Below are 24,077 nucleotides of genomic sequence, written 5' to 3' on the forward strand. Positions count from 1 at the left end.
AATTTCACCAGCCTGTCTAAATTACCGATTTTTCTATTTAATGATGTGTAAGATTACTCTCAATGAATTCACTGCAGCAACAGCCACTAATGAATATCCTGTGAAATTTTACTTAAAAATCAGTAGGCTTTCAACGTATTTGAGCTAAATCACCCCTTTTCCCTATTCTTACAGATACTACTTTCCACCAATGAATATATAGATAACACAACTCACATGTGTAATTTAAAATAAGGACTATTATTGCTTTAAAGAAAATTGCATTAAATAAAATCAAAAATCAGAGCTGATGAAGTGCTGCTATTATCACCAAATACATACACACTATGGGGCCCACACTACAGAATTTCTCCTGTGAAAACTACTCAGGAATGACAGAAGCCCCAGAAGATAAACACCTCCCCACATTTCTGATGATGTTTAAATGGAAATAGCAATTTACCTGTCAGGTAAAATAGTTTCAAGAGCCGAAATGAAATAAGGAACCACGACATCAATCCCTTTCAGGTCACAGCAGAACAAAGGAGGGGAGTTTAGAATAACACTGGCAAGAACGGGGTGGCAAATGAAATCTGCTATCTGCAAACCCTGAATTAAAAGCATGTAAAATCTGACAAAGAAAGATAAGATTAATTATTTGCACATAAAAAGGATCAGCATCCCACATGAACAAGAATGCACAGCCACTATTTGATCTTTTCTATGTAAAACACAGTAAACTTCAAAATCAGAGCGAGGAAGTGTTTATATGAGCATCCCCCCAAGTTACTTTAGCACAGCCAAACACACCTAACCAGCTTAACAAAAAACCTCTCCCAAATCACATGTATCATGTGAAAAGCCAGCGCAGCACAGTTATATTGAAACCTCTGACTTGTTGCAACACAGGGATTGGGAGCTGTGCAGATACAGCCCAGGTGGTTACTAACAGCGCTTGGACCACGTCCTCTCCCACTACTCCCTTCTCCATGTAAGTATGGGAGCGAGACCTTGATTTTAACTCCCCAACACAAGAAAAATACTGCGAAGCCTTTTGGGGAGGGGGAACAGGACAGGACAGACTCATCAGCAATTTGGAAAGCAAGACCAAATATAACCATCATAACCAGTTCAAATGAAAAAGCAGGGGGGCAGGAACCTAGCTGGCCATCATCCTAAAGCAGTTAGTTTCTTTTGCAGTTTCTTGTTAGAGAATACTTATATCCCCTCTATTTAATTTTTTTAAAAGGCTTGTAAACACAGAGGAATCCCGTTGACTGGGTAAGAGAGATCTCTTACGAACTATCCATGCACAAAACACTACAACATGCAAGAAATAAAATAGTTCAGTTTTCCAGGAAGTTTTGGTGCCATCTGGGACAAACGTACCTGACGAGTTTGAGAGAGTCATGATTTAAAGTTGATTCTCTGCCTCTAGCCTTTGCTGTTTTACTTTTTAACACAAATTTAGAAAAAAGGTACACTATGATAGGCAAGATTGCCTCATTTTATTAGAAACAAAACTGTGAACAGTAGTACTGTTTCAGTTCTGAACAGTAGTTCAGAACACAACTGTTTTAAATAATGGAACAGTAGTGCACTTCTATATTTAAAGGAAAAAAAAACCCACAAACACATTCCATCCCAGTGTTGGGGTGTTTGACAACCTAAGACCCTTCATGGTCTAATAAACTGTACGAAGTCTTATGTCTGCACACTTAGTTTGTCACTGAATATTGTTCAGATGGAAAAAATAAAAAACCCACAAGAATACGAGAGGCAAGAACGTATGAAAAAGACAACGTTCCTTCCAGCTGGGAGGCACTTTAAGGGACTTCCCTTCAGCTGGAACTTGAAGAAAACCCAGGGAAAACCAGGATCATGAGAAGACGGAAGGAAATCACTATTCGGTTTAGCCAGGGATCCCCCCCACCTACAGCATCTGAAGGCTATCCGGCTTTTTTTTGAATTGGCAACACAGGATTCAGACAGTTACTGAATACTATTCACTGTGAATTAATTTGCACCATAAAGTTATACCAATAAAGCAACTGGAAGATAGGTTAGTACCGGGATAGGTAAGCTGGTAATATTTCCTCCCCAGTCTTCTTGCTACAAAATATCCTACACAGTGTCCCGCACGCCTCTGCCCTTCCCGCTTCATAGTTGTCTGGGAATTCACTTGCATCAAACATGGGGTTGGAAGCCATTGTGTCTGTGGACATTTGTGATCCTTTCCGGCGAAACTCCACGCTAGCTTGAGTTGCTATAGCTGGGAAGAGAAAAAAACAGCGTTTCACTGTGTTTGTTAATGTACATAATAGGCTCATGGGATCCTGGACACAAAGATCAATTCAAATTTAGTAGTTATCATGAAGCTGTTAGTTCACTATATTTGAGTCAGTGCCTCTGTTTAGGAAGTATTTGTGGGTGTAACTAACTTTTTTCTTTATAAGGATGACAACAACTGACTTTAATATTCTAGAGCCTGTCCCAACTTTCTGCTGGGAAGAGTACGCTTGTATCCTGCATACACGCTTCCTACCCTCTCTGGAGGACAAGGATCTTCGCTCAGCTAGTTCTCGTCTCCAGAATATTTAAGTACCACCTTGCCTTGTTGCCTTAAAATACCAAAAAACATTTAGATGGTGCCATTACGGTGACGTCCAAGCAAGTGCTTAGTTTTCAGCTGGCCAACTGATCTCTTATGCTGCTCTGAACACCCAGCTGCTTTGATCCAGTTCTGTTGTATAAGCACACTTATTAGAAAAAAGAACCAAAAAATTCTAAGGACCCATATCAGAAAGAGAAGTTTGCTGAAACCTGCTCTCCCGATTTGGTCCCTCTCTCCTCACACGACTACTGAAATTGCCAAATAAATGTGAGGTTAGACAGCCTCCAGAGAGCAGCTACCAGAGAGGCTGGCCCTCTCCTACTCCCTATCCCACAACGCGCTCCACAAAAGTCTCTCGGGAGCCCACTGTTACCTAAACGGGACGTGGTTCTGCTGAGCTTTGTGCTCCCTCCCTGCAGGCCAGTTCTGCCAGTCCAAGCCAGTTAAATTGATCTTTCTAGAGAGATTTCTGGTCCCCCTTTCACACATCAGTATCACGTGCATACAATGCAGGAGGCCACTCGCTTTGCTGGCTTCATCCTTTCTTCCAGGATGGCAACCAAAAAAAGACATCTTGCTCTCAATGGGATTTTTTTCTTCTTTTTGTTTTTTTTCCTTGGACAACTTCACTCTTGGATTATTAATGGCAGAAAGAGCATGTTACTTCTTATTTTTAGCTAAGACTATATTGATTTTCACAACTTTTATAAGCTACAAAACCAAACAACAGATGATGTGTGCTCCTAACAGAATCACGCCAGTGTAGTTCTACCAGTACGAGAGAACTTCCTCTGTCTCAAGCCTGGGACAATGGGGAACAGCAGGTTCACAATTAGTCTTGCAAACAAAGGCCCGTTAACACTCCGACAGTTGGAGTACTTGTTAATTTACGGATCAGGGTGTTTGTTTATTTTTTAAAGGAATGTCCTAATGACAAGTGTCTACTCTTAATTTTTTGTCTTTAAATTTGTCGTTTAACCTACTGTTACCTTACAAATTTTCACGACTTCATTCAAGTAGCAAATAAGCACAAATCTTTATGCATCTTCCCATGAGCCATTTTTTGTCCTAAATAAGCTATCCAGCAATATATTGTAGTTGGAAAAAAACACTACATGCACAATGCATACAAATCAAACACTAGGTCTGTAAAATAAGCTTTAAGTAAAAAAAAACATGGTTAGTGCAAAGTCCTGAAACTCATGACATGATCACAGACTAAAGTACAGAAAAGATGGGACTGATTCAGGCAGATTAATTTGCTTTTGCCAACAATCCTCCCCATTCAAAAACACACACAAAAAAATTACTTGTCTTTCTCAAGTAAAAGTGCAAAAGCTACAAGAGACAATGAGAATGAATTTACAAATAAAATATGGGATTATGGAAAAAGAAAAGCATGACCGCAATTAAGGAAAAGCTACTGGTTCCTACTTACAAGATTTATAAGAAAGAAGAATTTGGATAAAAGATGCTGCAAGATAATAGAAATAAAATGGAAACAAATCAAAGGACAGCAGTAGTTATAAAACACTTTTAAGATGGTGAGATCGTAATATAAGTTAAGAAGCTTTTAGCTTTTTTAAAAAATAGATTAAAAGCTTTATGATATAGCAAGCTCGTTAAACACATAGGAAATTGGCATTCAGGTTCAAAATTATGGTTTTGAAAGTACCATGCAAAACAATGAACAAAAAGTTACAAAATACTAGTAAGATTTAGAGCTGTTCATATCAACGTACATCAGTTCTGTAAATGGATGTATTAACCCTTCCCAGCTCAAGTTCACTTCCCTATGTTGCACTGTATAGGCAGCATACGCCAGGCTATCCTAAGGCTTTGTGACCTGGGGAATGTCTTGTAGGGGGATGGTTACTTACCTGCAGTCTCCTCACAGCAATACTCCTGCTTCCAAACCATGAGTTCCTGACGGTGTTATAGCTCTGTCTTCCCTAAGCCAAGTTGCTAACAACCAGTATACCCAGGCATGCCTCCCCTGGCCACCAGCTCAATCAACAATCTTCCCAAGCAGAAATAAAAGGCAGAACACTACCGGAAATATCGACATCTCAAAAACAATCTCCAGAGGACGAAGACAGGAACGACTCCAGTAGCCAGGTACCAGGAGAGAACGCCACCACCTTGTAGGAGCTGCTTCTTTGAATGCACAGGCTCAGATCAAGACCTGCGATCAAGACCTGTGACCAAGCCCCTCAGCAACACGCAAGACATCCCTGATCAAGGCTTCTTATAGTTTGCTCCTAGACCCCCCCGAAACATTCTTTGGGACATTAGTATTAATGACAGTAGGGCCAGAAGAGATGAGGGTAAAACTATACCCCAAGACTCCCCTACTACCAACAGCACCTGAGTGATACCAGCAATCCACCTAGGTAAGACCCCTTTAGCTACTATAAAGCACACAGCTGGCCGGCTTGTGACTGACTTCTTTAGGTACAAGGATTAAGAATAAACCCATCAGATTGGAAGATTCAGTTGCTGAAATGCTGGCACAAGGTATTCATGAGTTTCTCCCAATTCTCACAAGTTGAGGGCAGCAACTAGCAGCAGCATGCACCGTATGGCCAAGCTTGCCTAACTGAAACACATCCTATCAATGAAATCACACTTGGCACATGTACACACCCCCCAAAGCTGTCATATTCAGGGTTAACTTCATAAAGGCTCCATAGCGCATTTCTTATGGAGGCATTTTCTCAAGTACCAGTTGTAGGGAGCTATTTATGCCACACTAACAGCTAAATAAATACCATGCAGCCATCTAATTCTAAAGACTACACCAGCGGGATCCAGCTCCTTTCAAACCAGCTACCGATTTTCAAACAGATCATTTTTCCTCTCTCGCCGCAATACAGAGTGATGTTCCTTAGCTAACTGCTATAAAGCCATAAAGCTTCACCATCAAGGTCTCAGTGCAGAAACTGAAACCTGATACAGGACACTCGAGGCACAAAAAGCATTACGCCAACAATGGCAAGATCGCTGCTTTGCTTCAAAATCCAAACACCACCACAAGACCATCTTGAAGGATGGGGCTCAAAGAGCAAACAGGAAGACTGCTTTCCAGGTGATAAACTCCACCAGCACTCAGCCACACACAGACGACCTCCACCTAATCTTGTGGGAGAGAACAATTCCCTCTCTTCCCAAAGAGAGACAGAAAAAAACCACAGCAACCACAAACGTGAAATATCTATCATTATCCTGAATTGTGCAAGGGTTGGTACAAGAAGTTTACCAGTGAAGAAGGCAGAAAATTGAGTAACAGTGGGGCAGCAGTTATATTGACAGAACCAGAGAAGAGTTGAGGCTGGAGGGAACCTCTGGAGATTATATAGACAGCCCCCCCCCCAAAAAAAAGCATTTTCTCCACCAGTCATTTTTCTTTACTTCCCTTCCGGAGGTTAAAGAGTTCAAGAAGTAAGACATGAGGCTCCAGAACAAGGAGAAAAGCAAGGGTAGATAGGTACTCATTCACATCAGCCTTGATAAACTGCTCTTTATTTCCTAAAGCTCAGAAAGACTTGTGTTGTCGGATGGGAGAAGGACTAGTCCATGTGAATCAGCAGGGTTCATTTAAAAGAACTGAACTAAATTCTGAACTAGCACTTGAGACTGCAGCTCATCCACAGGGTTACTTGTTAGGGACTCGCATTTAGCTCACGAATACTTCTTTAGAAATCATGTCATATGGGTTCTCATTGAGAATGTGTCACATGACAGAAGAGAAGAAACATGCACTAGAAAATGCAGTGTTCCAGAAAGGTGTCCCAGGGCAGGGGATCTCTCCGCAGGACCAAGGAGCAATCTGTATCAAGATATTTTGCCGCTTTCTCAAAGTGGTCCTCAGTCCTCAGCAATGAAACAGAGAAATCATATCAGAGAGCTATGAGAGAAGAAATTCTTAACTGCACAGCACTGAAACAAACTGAACATTAGAAGGGTTTAAAGCTGTTGAGATCTTACATAGCTGCAGTCCCAGACCTAAAGAAAAAACAGTGTGTGTGGGCCAGTAGAAGACAACACTACACAGCAAAGCTGATTTTAAGTGCAGACACTTCCCAATCACAAAATATTTAAAGCATCCATAAAAATAATAGTGCTTCTTGAAGCTAATGCAAAGATTATCAACAACAGTGTCAAACATGGTAAGAATATTCAAGCCAGTGGCAAAAGCATTACTGTACCAGGCTACAGAAGACAGCAGATGGACCGTGATGTACAGGTATAGCCAACCTGCAGCCAAGAAGAAGCAGATTTATTTTTGTCCTCTTTCCTAAGGGTAGAGATCATGGCAGCTAACTGTCTCTGCTCTGCTGCCCTCTTTCTTCAAGCCACATCTATACTGGGCAGCATGAGCAGAGGCAGGTGGATGGGTACAACACACAGATCTGGTTATTACTGATGGGCTTCACCCGGAGGCACCAGGCTTCACAGATTAGACTTCCAGAACAGAAGCTTTCCAATTTGGGCTTAAACCTGATTTAAAAGACACTGATGCTTCAAGTCAACAGAAAATGCAGGAGCCTAACCCTTTACAAGCCTTGCTACATTTTCCCACCAAAAGCAGAGGCTGAGCAAAAGGATTTATCCAAAAGGATAAATCAGGCAATCGGACTTTGGTGCCTCTCTACAGAGTTTAAGCAGTATGGGTCCATCTTCAGTTTTCCCTTCTTCCGACAGCCTGCCCAGCATTGCTGTGACTGGTATTTTACACAGCAGTAACAACACTCGGGGCATCCTGGAAGGGCAGCAAACACTTGACTAAATTCCATAAGTTAATTCTGTCTTCCAAATCACTAGAGAAGCAGGACTTAACACAGCCAGTTTTCTGGGTCTCCACCAAGATAACTCTCTCAGGTCCACTGCTGCTAATAAATGGCAACACATGTCAAATGCAAAGACTGGTCTCACTATGGACAGCTCTGAAGAGCACGGAGGAGGAACAGAATCAAGCCATTTCCAAAGAGTTGTGTCTAGTTTTCAGGAAGCTATGAGTCCCTCTGTAAGGCCAGCAATATGATAATGTGCTGACGGCTGTTAGGCGACTTAAGACATTGCATATATGAATAAAAGGCCCTGGAACCCCTTCAAGGAAGCCAATCACTTTGATTTTGGATGACTGTGTACTTCCACTAGAATCACACCACCTCTGTTTACAGCAGACACTTGCATAAGCAGCATCTCAGCTGACATCCTTTTCAGGTTAAGCACTTCATTAAAATTGCTCAAGATACAGGTTATGTCAAAATTAAAATGATCCAATCAGAGAAGCAATAAATACAGAAGTACATTAGCTGCATATGCAACCGAACACACCTTCAAATTACGCCTTACTCCTTCCTAAGGAGCTATTTCTCTAGTCATGTGTCATGGTCTTTTTACAGAGGGACTTGAACCTCCTACCACAGAAATCCACAACTGAACGCTTTCAAAACCCATGTGCTGCATACCTAAAAATACCTTTAACAGATCCCAAATCCAAAACTCGTCGCCTCCACACAGGGATTTGTGACACAAACAAGACAGCAGCAGTTAAACGAACGATCTTCCAAGTCCCACTATAAGCCCAACTTGCTACAACAAACCTCCTCCTCCTCCTATTCTTCTTACTTGGGCCAGTGAGCTCCTGATAGATAGATCTCTTGGAAGAGTTTCGCAGACATTCAAAATACTACATGAAGAATAGGAAAAATGCAAGGAGTAAGAAAGTGTATTCTTTTCTGAATATTATCACCAAAAGGAAGAAAAGCGCTAAAAAGCCTCTCTGAGCAGAACGCTAATTCTGCTATCACGTCTCAAAACATCTAACCTCTAAAGCTCAGCAAAGCATAGGAGACAAAATAAATCTAGCAGTTAAGGACTGAAGAGAACCAAGGTATCAAGCCACATATGGATACACATAGCAACCATCACTGAAAGGCAGCAACTTCACTTGCTATTTTAAGGACTTCTGTTTTCGTAACACTCTCCAAACACAAGGAGAAGTACCACTTCGTGCAGTGTCTGGAGTGATGTTTGACAATTTTTCAAACATTAAAGAGCCACTATAAAAAGTTACTCAGAGATACTCAAGCAGATTTCAAATTAGGAAGTGGACTCTTATCACATTATTTCCTTCACTTAATAAAATTTTCCCCACTAGCATAATTGGGACTGCCATGGTTGTTAAAGCAAGGGAGTGTTTAATAGTAAAAAGTGATTTATTTTTTTTAAATCTTAAAGCCCCCAAACACCTGCTCAGCTAATAACAGGTGCTGGCTCAGCTGGGAGGGGTTAACCACTATACAGCACTTCAGATTTTTTTTTTGATTATGCATATGTTAATCTTGCAGGTAGGAAATGTCAATAAAACAAGCAAAAAAGTGTACATATATTTTTCAGTAATATTTACCAGTCATGCTGCTGTCTCTGTTTATTCCATTATGAAGTTTACAGTGAACAAATGCTGCATCAAATAACCACGATCCAAAGAGGTTCAAGATGCTGTTAACCTTTGGCCTGCGAGGAGCTGGTAGTGGCCGTGGCTCAGAACTTGTCTGGTTTGGGCTAGAGAGTGGAGAAGTAGAGGAGGGTTGGTGCTGCACTTTTGAAGTATGTGCGGTAGTTACCTATTTGAACAGAAGAACAGATCAGCTCCTAGAGGCAAGGAAATTACTTCCTCTAACTGAGGAAACTATCAAAAGGGTCAGCAACTTAAATACAGAATATGAAATCTTACAGTGCTGGTTTTCATCGTTGCTTTATTCACAGTCACTGCCCGATGCCTTCGGTTATGGGGTGGAGTGGTGTTGATAGCAGTGTTCTGGGGCATGCTCAGCCTATTTACTGGTGTGGGTGGTGCGCTATCTGACCGGGGTCGTGAAATGCCTGTAGATCAAGAAATAAAGCAAGCTTTCAGCAAGAATTCCGTAGGTTCATACACAGCAGCCCAGTCAGCAAGCACCTGGGCCTTCTGTAAATAGGCTAGCTTTCCCCTCTGCCCCGCAAAGCGGCGGGAGTAAGGAAAACATCTTTCCCCTTTTACTATTAGCAGAAATAAATGCACAAGCAAAAGAAAACCCTGCTTACATTAGATAAGCAAATGATTAAAAACACCAAAGAACCCTACACCTTAAGAACGTGGGAAATGGCACACGGGAGGACCAAGTCTGGAAGCAGGCAGAGGGAAGGGGGCAAGGTTCATTTGCCAACGCCAATTTAACAGCTCACTCCTGCCAAAATTCAGATGCCTCTCAACTTTGCCTTTCTTTCCCAACCATACGTCCCAAGCCCCATTCTGAGACAGCTCTAAAGATGTCTGACCCTTCAAAGCCAACTTAGCTCACTAAATTAAGATGAAACCCATCCCCCGTGCAGTTTTCTGCTGGTTTTCTTAGCTGAATCAGCTTGCTGAACAAATACTAAGTCAGTACAAGAGGTGGGGTAAGAACACAGAGCAAGCTATAATTTTCCTGGCAGCAGCAGGACATCAGATCAGTCTTTACCCAGCTTCAGGGAAATACTCGTGGTGTACAAAGCTACTCTTCCCGGTCAGAATCAGAAGCAACTAGCCCTCTGCAAAACTTGAAGCGACAAACACCACTTCTTCCCATTTAATTAATGCCACCACCCTCACAGCCCATTTGAAAAATTAAGTGTGGAATTGCAGTGTGCCTGAAGATTTGACACAGGTTTTTTTGACCGTGTTAATTAAAGCACCCCAATACTTTTTGTAACGCATTACAGAACAACAAACTCCTGCTAAAGCATTAGTGTTACACCCCCTGCAGAGGGAAGAATACGCACTGGGAAACGTATTGGTTTGGTACACTTTTTTGGAAAAGAGGATGTAGTATTTTGCCAAACACACATCATGTAGGTACATATCAGAGATAAAGAGCATGTGCTTTGGTGCTTGGGGTAGAAGGCAATGAGATCTCCCATTAGCCTTAGCTGAAGGGGTCCATACCGCAGCTCTAAAACCTGCCTGAGCACTCTCTCACATCCACACCTACAGCTTGAATTTCATTTCACCAAGAGCTCTCCTGTGCCCAATTGCATCATAAGTCTGCTGCCTTTGTCTTTGAACTCCAGGTGGGAGTTCATCACCCTAGGTCTTTCATCTTGCTACGCGAGACCTTCAGTAGTCCGAAGTCTCCGATCCAGCATCCTACCAAAAGCTCCTGTAGACAGCAAAGCTCCCGGCATGCTTACAGGGGAGCCGGGGCTGCCAGGGGCCCGCAGGAGCACCCCACAGCTGGCCGGGGGGAAGACCTCAACCCCAGATACCACCACACACCCCCACCGCTGCATCCAGGCACGGAGTTGTGTATGTGATCACTGTCATCCCAGTGGGAATGGAGTCTCAGGCAGCCAGATGCAGAACACAAAAAGGACTACTGCACCGATAGTGTGTTGAAAGTCTCAGATAAGAACCCCAGGCTATTTTTAAGGTTCAGGAGGAACTCACGACAACAGCTATCCCAGCAGAGGTGCATGCACTGTGCAAAGCTAACAGCTGCTCAGCTTCTTCCTCTGCCTCCGCCGCACGATGGCCCCCTCACGAGCCTTACATTACAAACTATTTTCTTCACTGAAAATTAATTAGTAACCACACTTTCACAAAAACCTTGGATATAGTACGTTTTTCCTCAATACATACTATATTTAACAGCTTGCAAGAAAATTTTTTTTCAGCTTACACAGCCGGTAAAAGCCACTTCGGTGGAACACCTTCTACCAATGCTCAGTTGGACATTTTTTTAAAATTGTTTCAGTGCAGACTGCCAAATACTATTATCATAGGTAGGAAGATAGAGTTTGACAGAGTAACATAAGGAGGTTGTTTCCGTAAGGTTAGGCCATATTGCCTATATACAATCCCCCTTTAACAAATTATGATATTATTTGACAGACTACTGAATTTTTTAAATCTCACATCTGGTGTTAGTAAAAAGCAATCATTAAAATTCTTTAAAATTGGTGGCAAGACATCTGGAAGAACACAGTGGACACAACAGGTTTCAAGATTCAGTATCACAACTTAAGAAAAATGACCATTTGCTCTTTTACATCACTTAGTAACTTTTTAAACAAAGATATTTCTACAAAAGTGAAATCTGTAGTGACAAAAACTTGTTTGCAGTGGGGAACACAGTACCGATAAGCCTTTTCCTCACAATATTTTTTACAGAAACACAGAGTGTATTTCTAGTAAAAAGGATCTTATAATTCAGTGAGACAGAAGGATCTTGAGGTGCTTTGCTTATAAGGACTAAACCATTCAGGTTTTTCCAAAAGATAAACATGTAAAAGATGACAGTCTAATTCCACAGCCAATTTTTTTCCTGAACACAGTTTACATATCTGCTCGAGTCTTCTGCAGTCTCGCATCAGCTCACACTTCTGGCAGATGACGTTTGTTTGCATACATTTAAGCAAAAAAGCAGGAGAAGCCAGGCAGCTCTTCAGAGTTTACAATAGCATGTTATCTCTGAAGAATTTCTAATAAGCCTGAAGCGTACCAAGAATAACGCTTTAGATTTCAGGTGCTATATAGTGTTACTTAAAACTTACCAGCCAGTGCTTACATCTACTTTACCTTTCAGTCAAATTTGAGCTACTCAGTTATGAGCAGGCACAAAGAAACACAGCTTTTCTTCTCAGAAGTACTAGTCACCCATTAATCATAACCTAAGTGAAACTGGCACTTGCAGTACGACGATCTGAAGATGACAGTCAAAATTCAGTACCTTATAAAAACAGGCACTGCACAAAGCTGTTGCCACAAAGTTTATAAACAAAGTGGTCAGTGCTCACAACATGCTAAAAGCATAACACTTGCATTGTTGATCAGACGAAAAGAGAAAGAAGCCTTGTTTGGGGAAGAGATGGCTGGTTTTATTTTAGACTTCAGATACATTTATTTGTTTTGTATTTGGAACTAAGGCCATCTACAACTTTGTGCATTCAATTATTATTGTGTATACAGATGATCACTTAAAAGCAACCCGAGGTCCCTTCCCTATCAATTCCAGGATACGCTTGCAAATAATAAAATCGTTATGGCTCTGTTTATGGAGAAGACAGACTTAAAAAGAGAATAAAATAATGACAAAGTTTCTATTCCTAGCTATCCACAGGTAAGACAAAAGCATTACCTAGGAACGCATCCACTAAACAGCTGATCCCACGCATGGCACGAAAGAATATTTGAGGCAGATGTTTAAGGCAGGGGTACTGATTCAGCTCTTGAGTCATCCCACTCACATTCAGAAACTGCTCCTGAAATTTGGGGGTAGAGCTAATAATGGCTGGGTTACTCAAATCCACAGGATTACTGCACACAAGAAGAGCAAAACATATTTTAGTCAGTTTAAGAACAGCTGTTAGGATTTTAAAAATACTTAAAGATACAATAGTTTAAGGCATTTAAATAACAACACCACAGCATCCAATATCTATATATTTTTAGCTGTTACTGCATCACAGGAAGCCAATTTTCACTGCCTGGGTTGGCAGTACTTAATTTGTCTTCTTTTCAAACATTACCCAAATACACTGAATAATTTTATTAGCATCCAGTGAACCAGAGCATACACTTGGTAGAATAATCCCACTGTTGCAGTAGTATTAATTACTTATGAGGTCTTTTGAACTCAGTTTAAGAGGTCCTTACATCATTAAAATTATTCTCAAAAGGTAAGCAATGAATTAAATATTGTCAGCAAACAGTGACAAGAAAGGGAGTGGATTGTACAAGTTTGAGCAATTTTTCCTGACTGATACAAATCCTGTAACAGCAATTCCAGATTTTAGGAGTACAGTACTTGTGACATTACTCTCACAAATGAAGAAAAAGAACAGATTTTTTTTGGTTAAGAAGTAGATTTAAGTAGTCTAACATTTATCTAGCTTTAATTAGTAAATAATGTTTTATATAAAGTGTAATATTCTGGCCATTCAGAACATGACAATGCAGTTCCCAAGAATCTTTAAAACCAAGCATGCCACTTGGTTCTGTTGTGTATTTAAGGAAGAGTAAAATGGATGTTAAAATTAACTGTATAGCTTTCTTCATAACAACAGATACACCCATTTTAAAAATAATCTTTTGTAGGTTAAATTTAACACCCTAGAGAATAAATGGAAGCAGTATACATCTCTCTGAGCTATTGTTCTGCTTTTCCTGTTTGCTATCTCAGAGAAACAAACTTGTATCGAAGTCTTGTTTTTCAGATCCTCCAAAATGCCAAACAGCTAAAAACTTTAATTAAAATGAACCAGTTTACATTCTGAAAGAGTCAAAGAGTTCAAAGTTGAACAGCCCACAACCTTGCCCTGAAGTGCTGCAGGGCACTGATACAAGTCTCTCGCGCTTTATTCTATTTAGATGCTTAATCTTAGCAATCTCCAGAGACATTTTTCACTTCTCATGCAAATTTATAGAAATTATGCAAGAATACGAACAATGGATGGCTGCAATTGCAATACCTCAGCATATGTAAAAAGCGAAACCAAGTTTGTGCGACGCACTCATTATCCATTTCAGGAGGAATCAGACCAGCATCTTCATCGGGAATTTTAAATGGAGGAAATGAAGGTCCATATGTAAAACGTAGCAATCTAGAAAGCAAGTCAGACAGATCTGTCATCCAGTTAATACTCCTCAAAAATTTAACAGTGCATTTGAGCCTCAAGGCAATCAGCAGTCCACAGGTGAGCTCACAAGTAACAAAACAACATCCCAAGCTTTCCTAGAGATCCCCATTTTATACAATCATTTAGCCCTCTTAAAGCTTTGAAGGGTACACGCCTTGGAGCCTGCCCAAAGGTCCAACCAAATCGAAGAGCTGTTAAGGCATAACACCCCATAGCAGCTCTCTCATCTGTTTAGCCAGGGGGTTACCAATTAACGTAGGCACATACATAATTGACAAGATGTTACGTAAGAAGGGGGGAAGAAAAAAGAAGGAATTTAAGTCCTTATCCTCAAGGCTCTTTAGCTAAAGTGTCCAATGATACCAGCAAGTGACATTAGGTTACAGGTCTAAATCCCAAGTTACTGATGACTTCCAATTTACACCAGCACCCTGAGCAACCCTCGATGCCATCCTACAAGCAGCACGGGATTTGCAATCCAGAGTAGCAAGCTCTTCAGAACAGATGCACTATGTTTTGCAGAAGCTGGGAGTTGCAGAACAGTGAAGAGCAAACCCGCAGAGGGCTTCACAGCAATGCAATATCATGGGGATAACTGCTTAGATAAATGGAGATCTTTCCCTAGAAGTGCTATACCTACCTGACCAGTCACCAATAAGCTTCACTGAGCCACTGCTGTCTCATTTGACCCCTGCTTCATCCCCAGCTTTGCAAACTTACAGATCAACTTCCCTGATCAACATAATCTTGGTGTTCTCTAAAAGGATGGAAGAGATCCGAGTTGCACCTTCTCAATATCCTAGCGTTCCCAGAAATCAGGTTTTGTCTTTCCCCAAGCTAAACTCACTTTTAGCACCATTTCTTGCTTCAGTTATCACACCCTTATTTCTAAGCTTAGAGCTGCTTGTAATGGACAAGAAATGTCCCTTTCATCATTGCCCATTTATAAAGTCATATAGTCTTATAGAGATAAAGTCATTACAATTGGGAGAAAGGGGAGGAGAACAGAAGTCTACAGCTGACTCCTAAACCAAAAATAGGCTGAATTATCATCTTCCACCTCCCCCAGCACTAGGCACTACAGAAACTTGCAGCCAGCTAACACAAAATACACTCAGAGTGTGTTTGGAATCACAGTCTATCACAGTACCCAGCTTGGGCAGAAAAGCAAATGAGCTTTAGGACACGAGGCCTTCGTCAGGTCCAAACCAGAAACACACACAACCTGTACCAGGCATCAACTGCTTTCCAGTATGCCACACTGATGCCCAAGCACCCATCTACATTTAGTGCCCCAGAGGCATCACCCCGTAGTAGGTTTTTGCTGAGGAATTTCCTAGCTCTGACAAACCCAGAAGGGTCTGGGCACACCCCATGCCAAGTCATGCCCTACATGGCTGTTCTGCAGTAGACTGCACTACTTCACAATTCTGCCCTTACGAGCTGCAAGAAATCCGTTTTTCAAGGAGCATGGCTGAATCTTAACTGAAATTTGGGACATTTCCAAGAATGACTGAAAACAGAAAGAAGTTGTAATTCACACATCCAAGACAGTTAAAATAGACTTAAAGCACCCTAGATGGGTACAAGTAGTATCTGTCAGTATGGCAACACACGTAAGACCCTAGTTTTGTCCTGCTATGAAGTCATAGCCATCGATACACATTAACATATGTGTACAGATTTCCAAATATAATTTTCCATACAGTTTGAAGTTGAGATGTTTACTCTCAGCTTATTGCTAATAACCCAATTCACAAAACTGTTTACTAAAACAACACTTGAACTGTTTGAAGCTGGAGCTTCATTGAAGTATTAAAAGTGCAGCTTAAAATATCACTGAACTTAAACTTAGCTTCAGAGGAGTTCAGTTTTCTATGTATTAGGCATAAACCAACATTATTGAACATCAAACTAAAACATTACAGAAAACCTGCAGATTACTATGCATCAACAGAACTGTTAGTCAACAGTGGAAGATAAAGTGTGAGCACAGTGCATGGAGCAGAACACCAACGCATGTTTTGAGACAGAGCTGTTCTTTTCAGATCAGTGAATCATAAAATATTTTCTGTTATGCAACACTACATCTAATGAGCTAAAAATAGCTAAAGCAATAGCGTGGGAAATACGCAGAACTTATATTGCAGCTTTATTTCCCCCATGTTTAACAAGTAGCTGCATAACCTGGAAAAATCTATCCACACTCGGAATTTTGACAGGTAATTCAAAAGCAAAAGTTGTCAGAGTTAAAATAAACCCTTGCAGAAAAGCATACTATTGAATTTTTCACAGTGCAGCAATTTTAATACATCTTTGAACTTTCACAGAAATGGTTACTGACATCTCAGGGGAGCTGGGAGGAGGGGACCCAGACCCCTGCTCCTCACCAATTACTTGAGTTCTTTCCTCCGAGAGGCTGAGATTTGTCCCGCAAAGACTTCATACCACAAAGACCCCAGTATTAAGGGTACTGAGACTCCCCTCACTGTTCAGGGCCTTCTGCTACAGCCTAACCTCTCCCACAGCCCACAGATCCTCACCGTTCCCATGCCCAGCAAGGCTTCGTACAACTCTCCTCCGATACTCGCTGGAGGAGAGTGCCACCGCTCAGAGGAGAGCCTGCAGCCTGCCTCTGTCCCATCACACCCCCACTGCCAGGGCACTTACTCCAGGCTGCTATGGCATGGCTTCAGCTCCGCAGGGCGGGAGAGGCAGAGTCCAAGAGTCACCTCAAACACAGCAGCACGCAATAGTAACAAGCGCCTAATAATTTTGGTGGTGATTGCTATTAAACATACAGACTACAATGCTACACTAATATTTATGACTCATTCTTCACGGGACATGATGAAGAGTCACAGTGATGGAGACTAATATACACACACTGTAAAGTGCTAAATATCAGAGAGACGCTGAGATTACGCAATAACAGAGATGACCCAATTCAGATCTTCACTTGCAGAACGAAGACATGCACAAACAGTAAAAGCCAAGGATACTAGCAAGATCTCTCACTTGTTTTGCTCATTCACTTTTGGATTGCTGTACATTCCACAAATAAGCATCTCCAGAGAAAAACATGTATAACCGTGATCATCCCCACACGCGTGCTTGTTTCCATGGGATTTCTCCTACCTGGAAGTAAGGGCACAGATGACCTTGCTCCACTGCTCAACTACTGCAGGGTGATGTCGCCAGTTGGCCACCATCTCTTTGGCAGTTTTCCAGTAAGGTGGTGTTGGAAAGCACCGCGTACAAGCTAGTAACCACACCTCAAACAGCACGCCAATTAATTTTTCAGCCAGATTCTCGGCAATGCCACCTTATAACAGAAACAAAGCATGTTTTAGTGAGTATTTAATCTAAATAACTTTAAATATCTCCAAGGAGATTTCCATTTAAGTGCGTAAAGATTAAGTTCATTTTTTTCCATCATTTTTCATTTAAGAGTGATTCCTGATTGCTTCCTACAGCCAATTAGCCTCTTTACAAGACCAAACATTATAGATAAAGCCCAGCCACATACATGTGTCACTAAGGGACACCGGAAATTCACTTATCTTAGGCTATCTTCTATTGCACTCTATCTATCTTGATGTGTTGTTTTTTTTTTTAAATAGGTATAAACTGACAATATTATTTTCCAGTAGGCAGGCCAAACAGCCAGACACATAGGGGTTTCAGTGAAACAAACAGGGAACAACATTATCTGAAACCGTTCGCCATGAACTGTTTCCGTACAGAGCCACTGTTCTGCAAAAATATGTTTAGGAAAACTCAGCTACAAATCATTCAGTCTTTTCTGACAACACTTTATTTCAGAATAGTGTAGCAGAATTAGGAGTGAGCTGTTATGCTTTGGTGGCTACTAAGTGCTTTTAACAGATTTCCCCCCATCCCCCTGGGGGCTCAACATCAAGCAGAGCCAAAGGTTTTTCCAGTAACCGAACCAAATGGAAGTTGAACATGAACCTTGCACAGTTGGAGCTGCTAGAAGAGTGTCATTGATCTGAAGAAGAAATAATAACAAAACTTCCCAGGTTTCTCTTGCCATAATGGTCGATTCACGAGCCAGTTTCTGGACAGCTTTCAAAACCTGCAAGCACAATCTAATCTGACTAGATCCTGGGTCTGGCCTGCAAGAGAAGAAAACAATCCTTGAGTCTCTAAACAAGAGCTATGAAGTGACACATACAATAACCTGAACTTTGAGCAATTACAAGAGGAAACATCAATATTACTGAGAGACAAGAACATGAGCTAATATGCTCCTATGCACCCTAACTCTGTCTCTAAGCATCCTAACTCTGCCTTAATGAGTCCAAGATGTACCACAACATTCTTCTCCACATGACACAGAACTCACCACCACAGAGTGAACACTAAATGGAGCAAGCACAACCCACTATCCCAAAGGAATTTCTCTTAGACCAAACAATGAGAATGTAGTTGAGACATCATCACAAATTGTTACATATATAATTGAGAAGGAAAGTGGCAAAATTAGGAGAAAATATTGTTAGCAAACTAATTTAAACTCTTCCTAGCTCTCCTCTTGCTTCCAAATGAAGATTCAACTCTTACCCCCAATTCCTTGGATTTAGAGAAAAAAAATCTAGGGGTAATTAAGTAGGGAAAAAAAACCACGTCAGACTAAAGGAAGAGAGGATCAGTAAGGAAGAAAGGGAACAAGTTGATATTATCAAGGTTTTCCCTACAGTAACAACCGGTTCCACCCTGTCACTGCTGAGTCTCTCAACATGAAGTGTTGTAGAGGCAGCACAAAGCAGCATGCTCTCTTCCCATCAGTTAGTTTGGACAAGGCGGAACGAGTACAAGATAGTAACGTGAAGTGTTCTGGACAGTATCTGAGGACACTGGTAAACAAAGCTGAGGAAGCCTAGAAGCTTAAAGGGTGAAAGAGGAGATCACAAATTAGAGCGTGCAATGTATGCAAGCCATATTTGAACTTGTACACCGTTTCCTCATCCCTCTTACCGAAGGGATGACAAAAAAATAATAAAAATATTACCTTCCACTGGATGACTAAGTAGTATTACCAGATTCCTACCAAACACTTTCAATGTGGTATAACCCACAAGTCATGTTGCATGGTAAGCATCTCAAGAACATGCTGATCCCCTAGACAGAGATCTGCTTTCCTTAGAGAACAGTAGCTCACATTGAGATCACCTATTGACAGACACGCTTTAAAAATACTACCAACTCTTATCTTGATAGAATAAATGTATTACAGTACTGGAAACAAGATTACAAAGAGACAAGATAATATCTAATGCAAAATTGCAGACTACTAGTCACAGTTCAGGACTTCAGTGTGTTGCTTGATGCTAGTGCTAGATCCTAACATAGAACAACAAAGCTTGGGACAAGTAAGCCCTGCCTTGGTTAGAGCACTATTTTTTCCCTGAGCCACAACAGAGCAGATACTGTAATCAAAAGACATCCTTAATCTTGATAGGCTTGAAGTTTCAAAGCCTATTTCAAAACTTGTTCCCCTAATTATTTAGGGAATCTATAAAAAGGGGGCTTACACATAGGAGCTCCATACACAAGATGACCAACGGGATACTTCTGAGCTAATCTGGTAAAGGCAGCTCTGAAGTCCCTGTCCATCTATCAGTTCCTCTTGTTTACAAAGTCAACTGAATGGCAAACTTTGGTTGCAGCATTTTGCAGACTCGTGTCTAGATTTCTACAGAACCCGGCCTTTTGGTTCCCATACTCCTTTGCAACAAGAATTGTTCTCATGATTTCACATGAGAAGCAGAAATTATTACAAAAAGTGTCTATTACACTTGGACAGTCACATGTTCCATAGCTTCAAGCAATTCCAGACATTTTAGTTGCACAGAAGACACTGGTGTCTACACCTCAATCTCCCAGGGAGGGGAGGCAGAGGGAGAGAGTTCTCCCATTTTCCTTCTGTGCTTCCAACAGGAGTTTTCAGCACTGAAACTTTATCTGACAGCAGTAGCTACCACTACTGCTTAAGTAATCTGCAAGGCTTCCTGAATATTGTAGGGTTGCTGAAGACAGAAAGCCTGAGAGGTGCCTGGGGACTGCTTAAATACGTCAAGAAAAGTGTTCATTTCATCGGAGGGACAGAGGTCAGTGCTGGAGGGAAGGGTGCAAGCACCCTCTCTCTAGTCAGTCCGGCAGAGGAAAGGCAACTCGACTCACCCATCTTTCACTGTTCTTATTTTTCAGCACCACACTATTTCAAGGACTGTGTATGTAAACTTCTGATTCAGCTGAGCACTCAAACTAGAATGATTTATACACACCTGCTTTGTATTTGGTGTATATATGTTCCTGAGATGCTATTTAAGATGTACTGCTCACTTAAGGCTGCTGCATTTCACACCTCAACTATACATTCCCCTCAGTCTGCAACCCTCACCACAACTCAGGGCCACCACTTTTAAAGCAGCCAAACCAACAGCTACATCGTTTCCAGGAAACCAGGATGAGGAAGGAAGCTATTTTAATCACAACCCTCCATATGACATAGGCCTATAATAAAGGCTTAGTATTTTCAACACAAGAACAGGGGATTTTTCCAGGAGATAGTTCAATGCAGGTTGAAATCCTGCAAGAGTTACCACGAGAGCTCCTGGTGAGTGTTCTACAGGAGCCTACGAGCACTGGCAACCTGCATCAATTGGGTAAAACCAGAAATTATTCTCCCCTTCACCTCCACAAGCACCTAAGAATATGAGCCTTTGCTTTCACTCAAGCAAGGTATGCACAACTCAGTTCTGCATTTAGTTTCCATGATAGAATGTCTTCCCGTTGCTGGAGTGAATTCTGAACACAGCTCCCTGGAGAACAAAACTTGAACTTTTAAGTTCTTTTTCTTGAAAACAGAGTAGGGACTTGAACATCAAGTGTTGACAGCAGCAGCCATGAAAAAAAGTGTTTCAGATACATCTCAAAGGCTCTTGAAGGAAAAACAATAGAACAGTTATACTGTGGGTGCAGGAGGGGGGGAAGTGTTTAAAATAATGATTTTCCAGCCCTCCCTGTCTCTGGATGTTAATTATTTCATTCAACAGCCATCGCGTGCAGTCTACCACCCTGCATCGAGCTCCATCAACGAAGCTGGGAGAGGAGAGTAGAATGGCAGCTTCTGCCAACAGCATGCAAGGAACAGGACTACTGAACTGCCTGCTGCTGGGGCCCCTGGTGTGAAAGCAGTCAAGGGATCATAACAAGAACTATTTGATGGATTAGTGAAAAATTCACTGTCTTCTGTGCCAAGGGAATAAAGGTTTCCAGACAGTAGACTATTCTGCATGTGTTAAAGCTTAGAGACAACCTTCTGCAGCAGTCTACCCAGAAGCATGCTTTCCTCAGATTTCTGCTGTTGCCCTGACCATCCTTTAATGGGAATTAAAATGCCTTTTTCACTACAAATTAAGAGCAATGACAACTAAGGTTAGGTGGTAGACTTTGAAGCAATCAACAAATAGCAATGAACTCCTCGTCTGAATTTGTGCGAGTTATTATTCAAAGCCCTTTATTAACAAAGCCTTCAGGGAAAGTTAAGTGATCCAAGCGCAGCAGAGCACTTTGAAGGCCACTTGCAGTGATACGTTATTAATACTGACAAAAGCAGATGATCTGGTACTTACAGACGTATACCAATCATTGATCTGAAGTAATTTCAGGTAGCTAAGATTTAAGTACTGTTTCACAAGGCACCATTAAATCATCTCCTCTTACTTACCCAACATGTATGTTCAACAGCAGCAGGTAAACTTGTCATAAACTATAAACTATGATGTTTGAGCACTCTGACAATATAACCTTGTCCAAGACCTAGACGCATGTGTATCTCAACATTATCATCCAAGGATGTCTCGTGTAACGCCAGGTTGTCAGACAGCAAGCGCTCCTCTGCAGGATTCTTTCAAAACTACCAGTGAAAGATGGTCGGCATAATTATGCCCATTTAACAGGCAGCAAGATGCAAGCACAAAGCAGCCACTTACTGCAAGATCCTCCAACGCATCAGAAATGCGGTCAAGTCTTGAGTAAACAAAGCATGGGATTGCCATGATGTGCTCTTAGTTATGTCAGTTTTATACAATACGAAGCAGACGGTCACAGAGTGATGCTGTTTAACCTTCCCCCCTGCCCTCCAGTCATCTAATAAAGATGGTTTTTGAAGTTCTTAGGACAGTAAACATTCAAGTCTATGAACAATCTCTAATTCTAATCACCTAAACACAGCACCAACAACTCAATTTGCTACTGAAAATTACAAAACATGTTTGGAGAGACACCTTCCTCCTAACTTTGCAATGACAGCAGTCTTATTTTAATCAAGAGCCTCCGTGGCTCACCAGGCCTCTTTGACAGGTTACCAGCTGACTACAGTTTCGAATTCCTGAGCCTCCTGAGTGTCCCAGCCCTAACACTCACCTCGGTACAAAGAGATTTTGGAGATGTTTGAGAATGCTTTGAACATAAAGGTTTGGTTCCTTAATAACTGGTAAAGGAATGGAGTCCTTAGGTAATACAAGAGCCATAATCCAATCTGTATATACGTCGACACAGTATTTCACAGTATCGCCATCCAGAGGGAGGGTCAGTCCATAACAAACCACCTCCATAGTCCATTTTACCTAATCAAACACAAAGCTAAAGTTACTGAAAATAAATATTAGCAAGTAAACAATGGTCAGAGAACATTGGTTCTAACTCAACAAAATAACAGTAGTTACGTGGTACGCACAATTCTATTTAACATATACTGCAAGAAAACACCAAGTCATTAATTTCTATATCATGATATTATGAAGATTACGAATAAATGGCAAATCACTCTAAATCCTAAATCTCTTTAGTCTAACCTGTAGAGAGAACTCTTCAGAACACACGAGAGCTGATGTAATGGAAGATTTTCAAATTCTAGTACATACTTGTACTATACAAAGACTTCTTTTAAAAGTCACAATACTGTTGCTTCAAAAATGAAGGTAATTAAAAAGGCTTTGTGTGTTAACTGCTAAATTCCTTAGTTAGGTTTTTCTTGGGTTTGTTTTGTCAAGGTTTTTTTGCTTTAGCCTGAACTTCCTGGTACAGTAGCTCAGATAAACACTTACTACTAGGTCATGAAGTACACTGTTGCTATGAACTAGCTGTTAATAGAAGCCTTATGTAGATTACTAACCTAAAAATACAGCACACTTCATAAAACTTGGACTATTAAAGAGAGAAAAATAAAAGAGGCTGCAGAAAAATCATTAAGTTGCCACTCTAGCATGAAGGAAACTATGATCTCTAAGGAAATACACTTACTTCTTTGTCTGTTTTTAGTAAACTCTCACTTCCAACGGATGATGTAATTAAAGCTTGTCCAAGAGGACGCACCACTGCATTTGCCACTTCTCTCCCCACGTTTTCAGGATAGCTGTGAAGTACACTGGTATTACCCTGATCATTTTGAATGACAAGATGCAAGGATCTCCACTCTGAGTACATAGTGCCTCTATGCTACAATCCAAATAACACCTGGGGGGCAAGGAAGAAAAAAAAAAAGACATAATTAGTAGAAATGTCTATGATGTGAGTTATCAAAACTGAGGCTGTTCCCAATGATACGGACTCTTGTAAACTCAAGATGCACGTGTCCATTTCATACATTTGAAGACCTGGAAGAGATTCCAACAGCTGGTTTTCAACCTTAAATAAAAAAAAAATCAAAAGCATGTTAATATAGCTGTGAGCTTGTTTTTTAAAAAAAACTATTATAGTTAAGTTTCAGTTAGGGACTAGCAGCCCATTT

The 24,077-nt window shown here is 41.1% G+C and overlaps 1 protein-coding gene across 2 annotated transcripts in view; it reads right to left on the reverse strand.

Moving 5' to 3' along the window:
* RALGAPB (Ral GTPase activating protein non-catalytic subunit beta) overlaps positions 1–23,805 on the reverse strand; it is a 58,316-nt gene extending 34,511 nt beyond the window's left edge. For both annotated transcript variants that reach the window (XM_059827114.1, XM_059827113.1), the window contains exons 1-10: positions 23,591–23,805; positions 22,712–22,914; positions 18,233–18,396; positions 17,396–17,582; positions 14,090–14,221; positions 12,757–12,935; positions 9,336–9,484; positions 9,009–9,225; positions 2,050–2,251; positions 443–610 (exon numbers count right to left, since the gene is read on the reverse strand). In XM_059827114.1, the coding sequence (XP_059683097.1) occupies positions 443–610; positions 2,050–2,251; positions 9,009–9,225; positions 9,336–9,484; positions 12,757–12,935; positions 14,090–14,221; positions 17,396–17,582; positions 18,233–18,396; positions 22,712–22,914; positions 23,591–23,773 (1,784 nt within the window). In that variant the 5' untranslated portion in view covers positions 23,774–23,805. The remainder of the gene's footprint in view (positions 1–442; positions 611–2,049; positions 2,252–9,008; positions 9,226–9,335; positions 9,485–12,756; positions 12,936–14,089; positions 14,222–17,395; positions 17,583–18,232; positions 18,397–22,711; positions 22,915–23,590) is intronic.
* Between the last annotated feature and the right edge of the window lie 272 nt (positions 23,806–24,077).

The sequence above is a fragment of the Gavia stellata genome, chromosome 20 (assembly GCF_030936135.1).
Source record: "Gavia stellata isolate bGavSte3 chromosome 20, bGavSte3.hap2, whole genome shotgun sequence".
NCBI classification, from domain to species: Eukaryota; Metazoa; Chordata; class Aves; order Gaviiformes; family Gaviidae; genus Gavia; species Gavia stellata.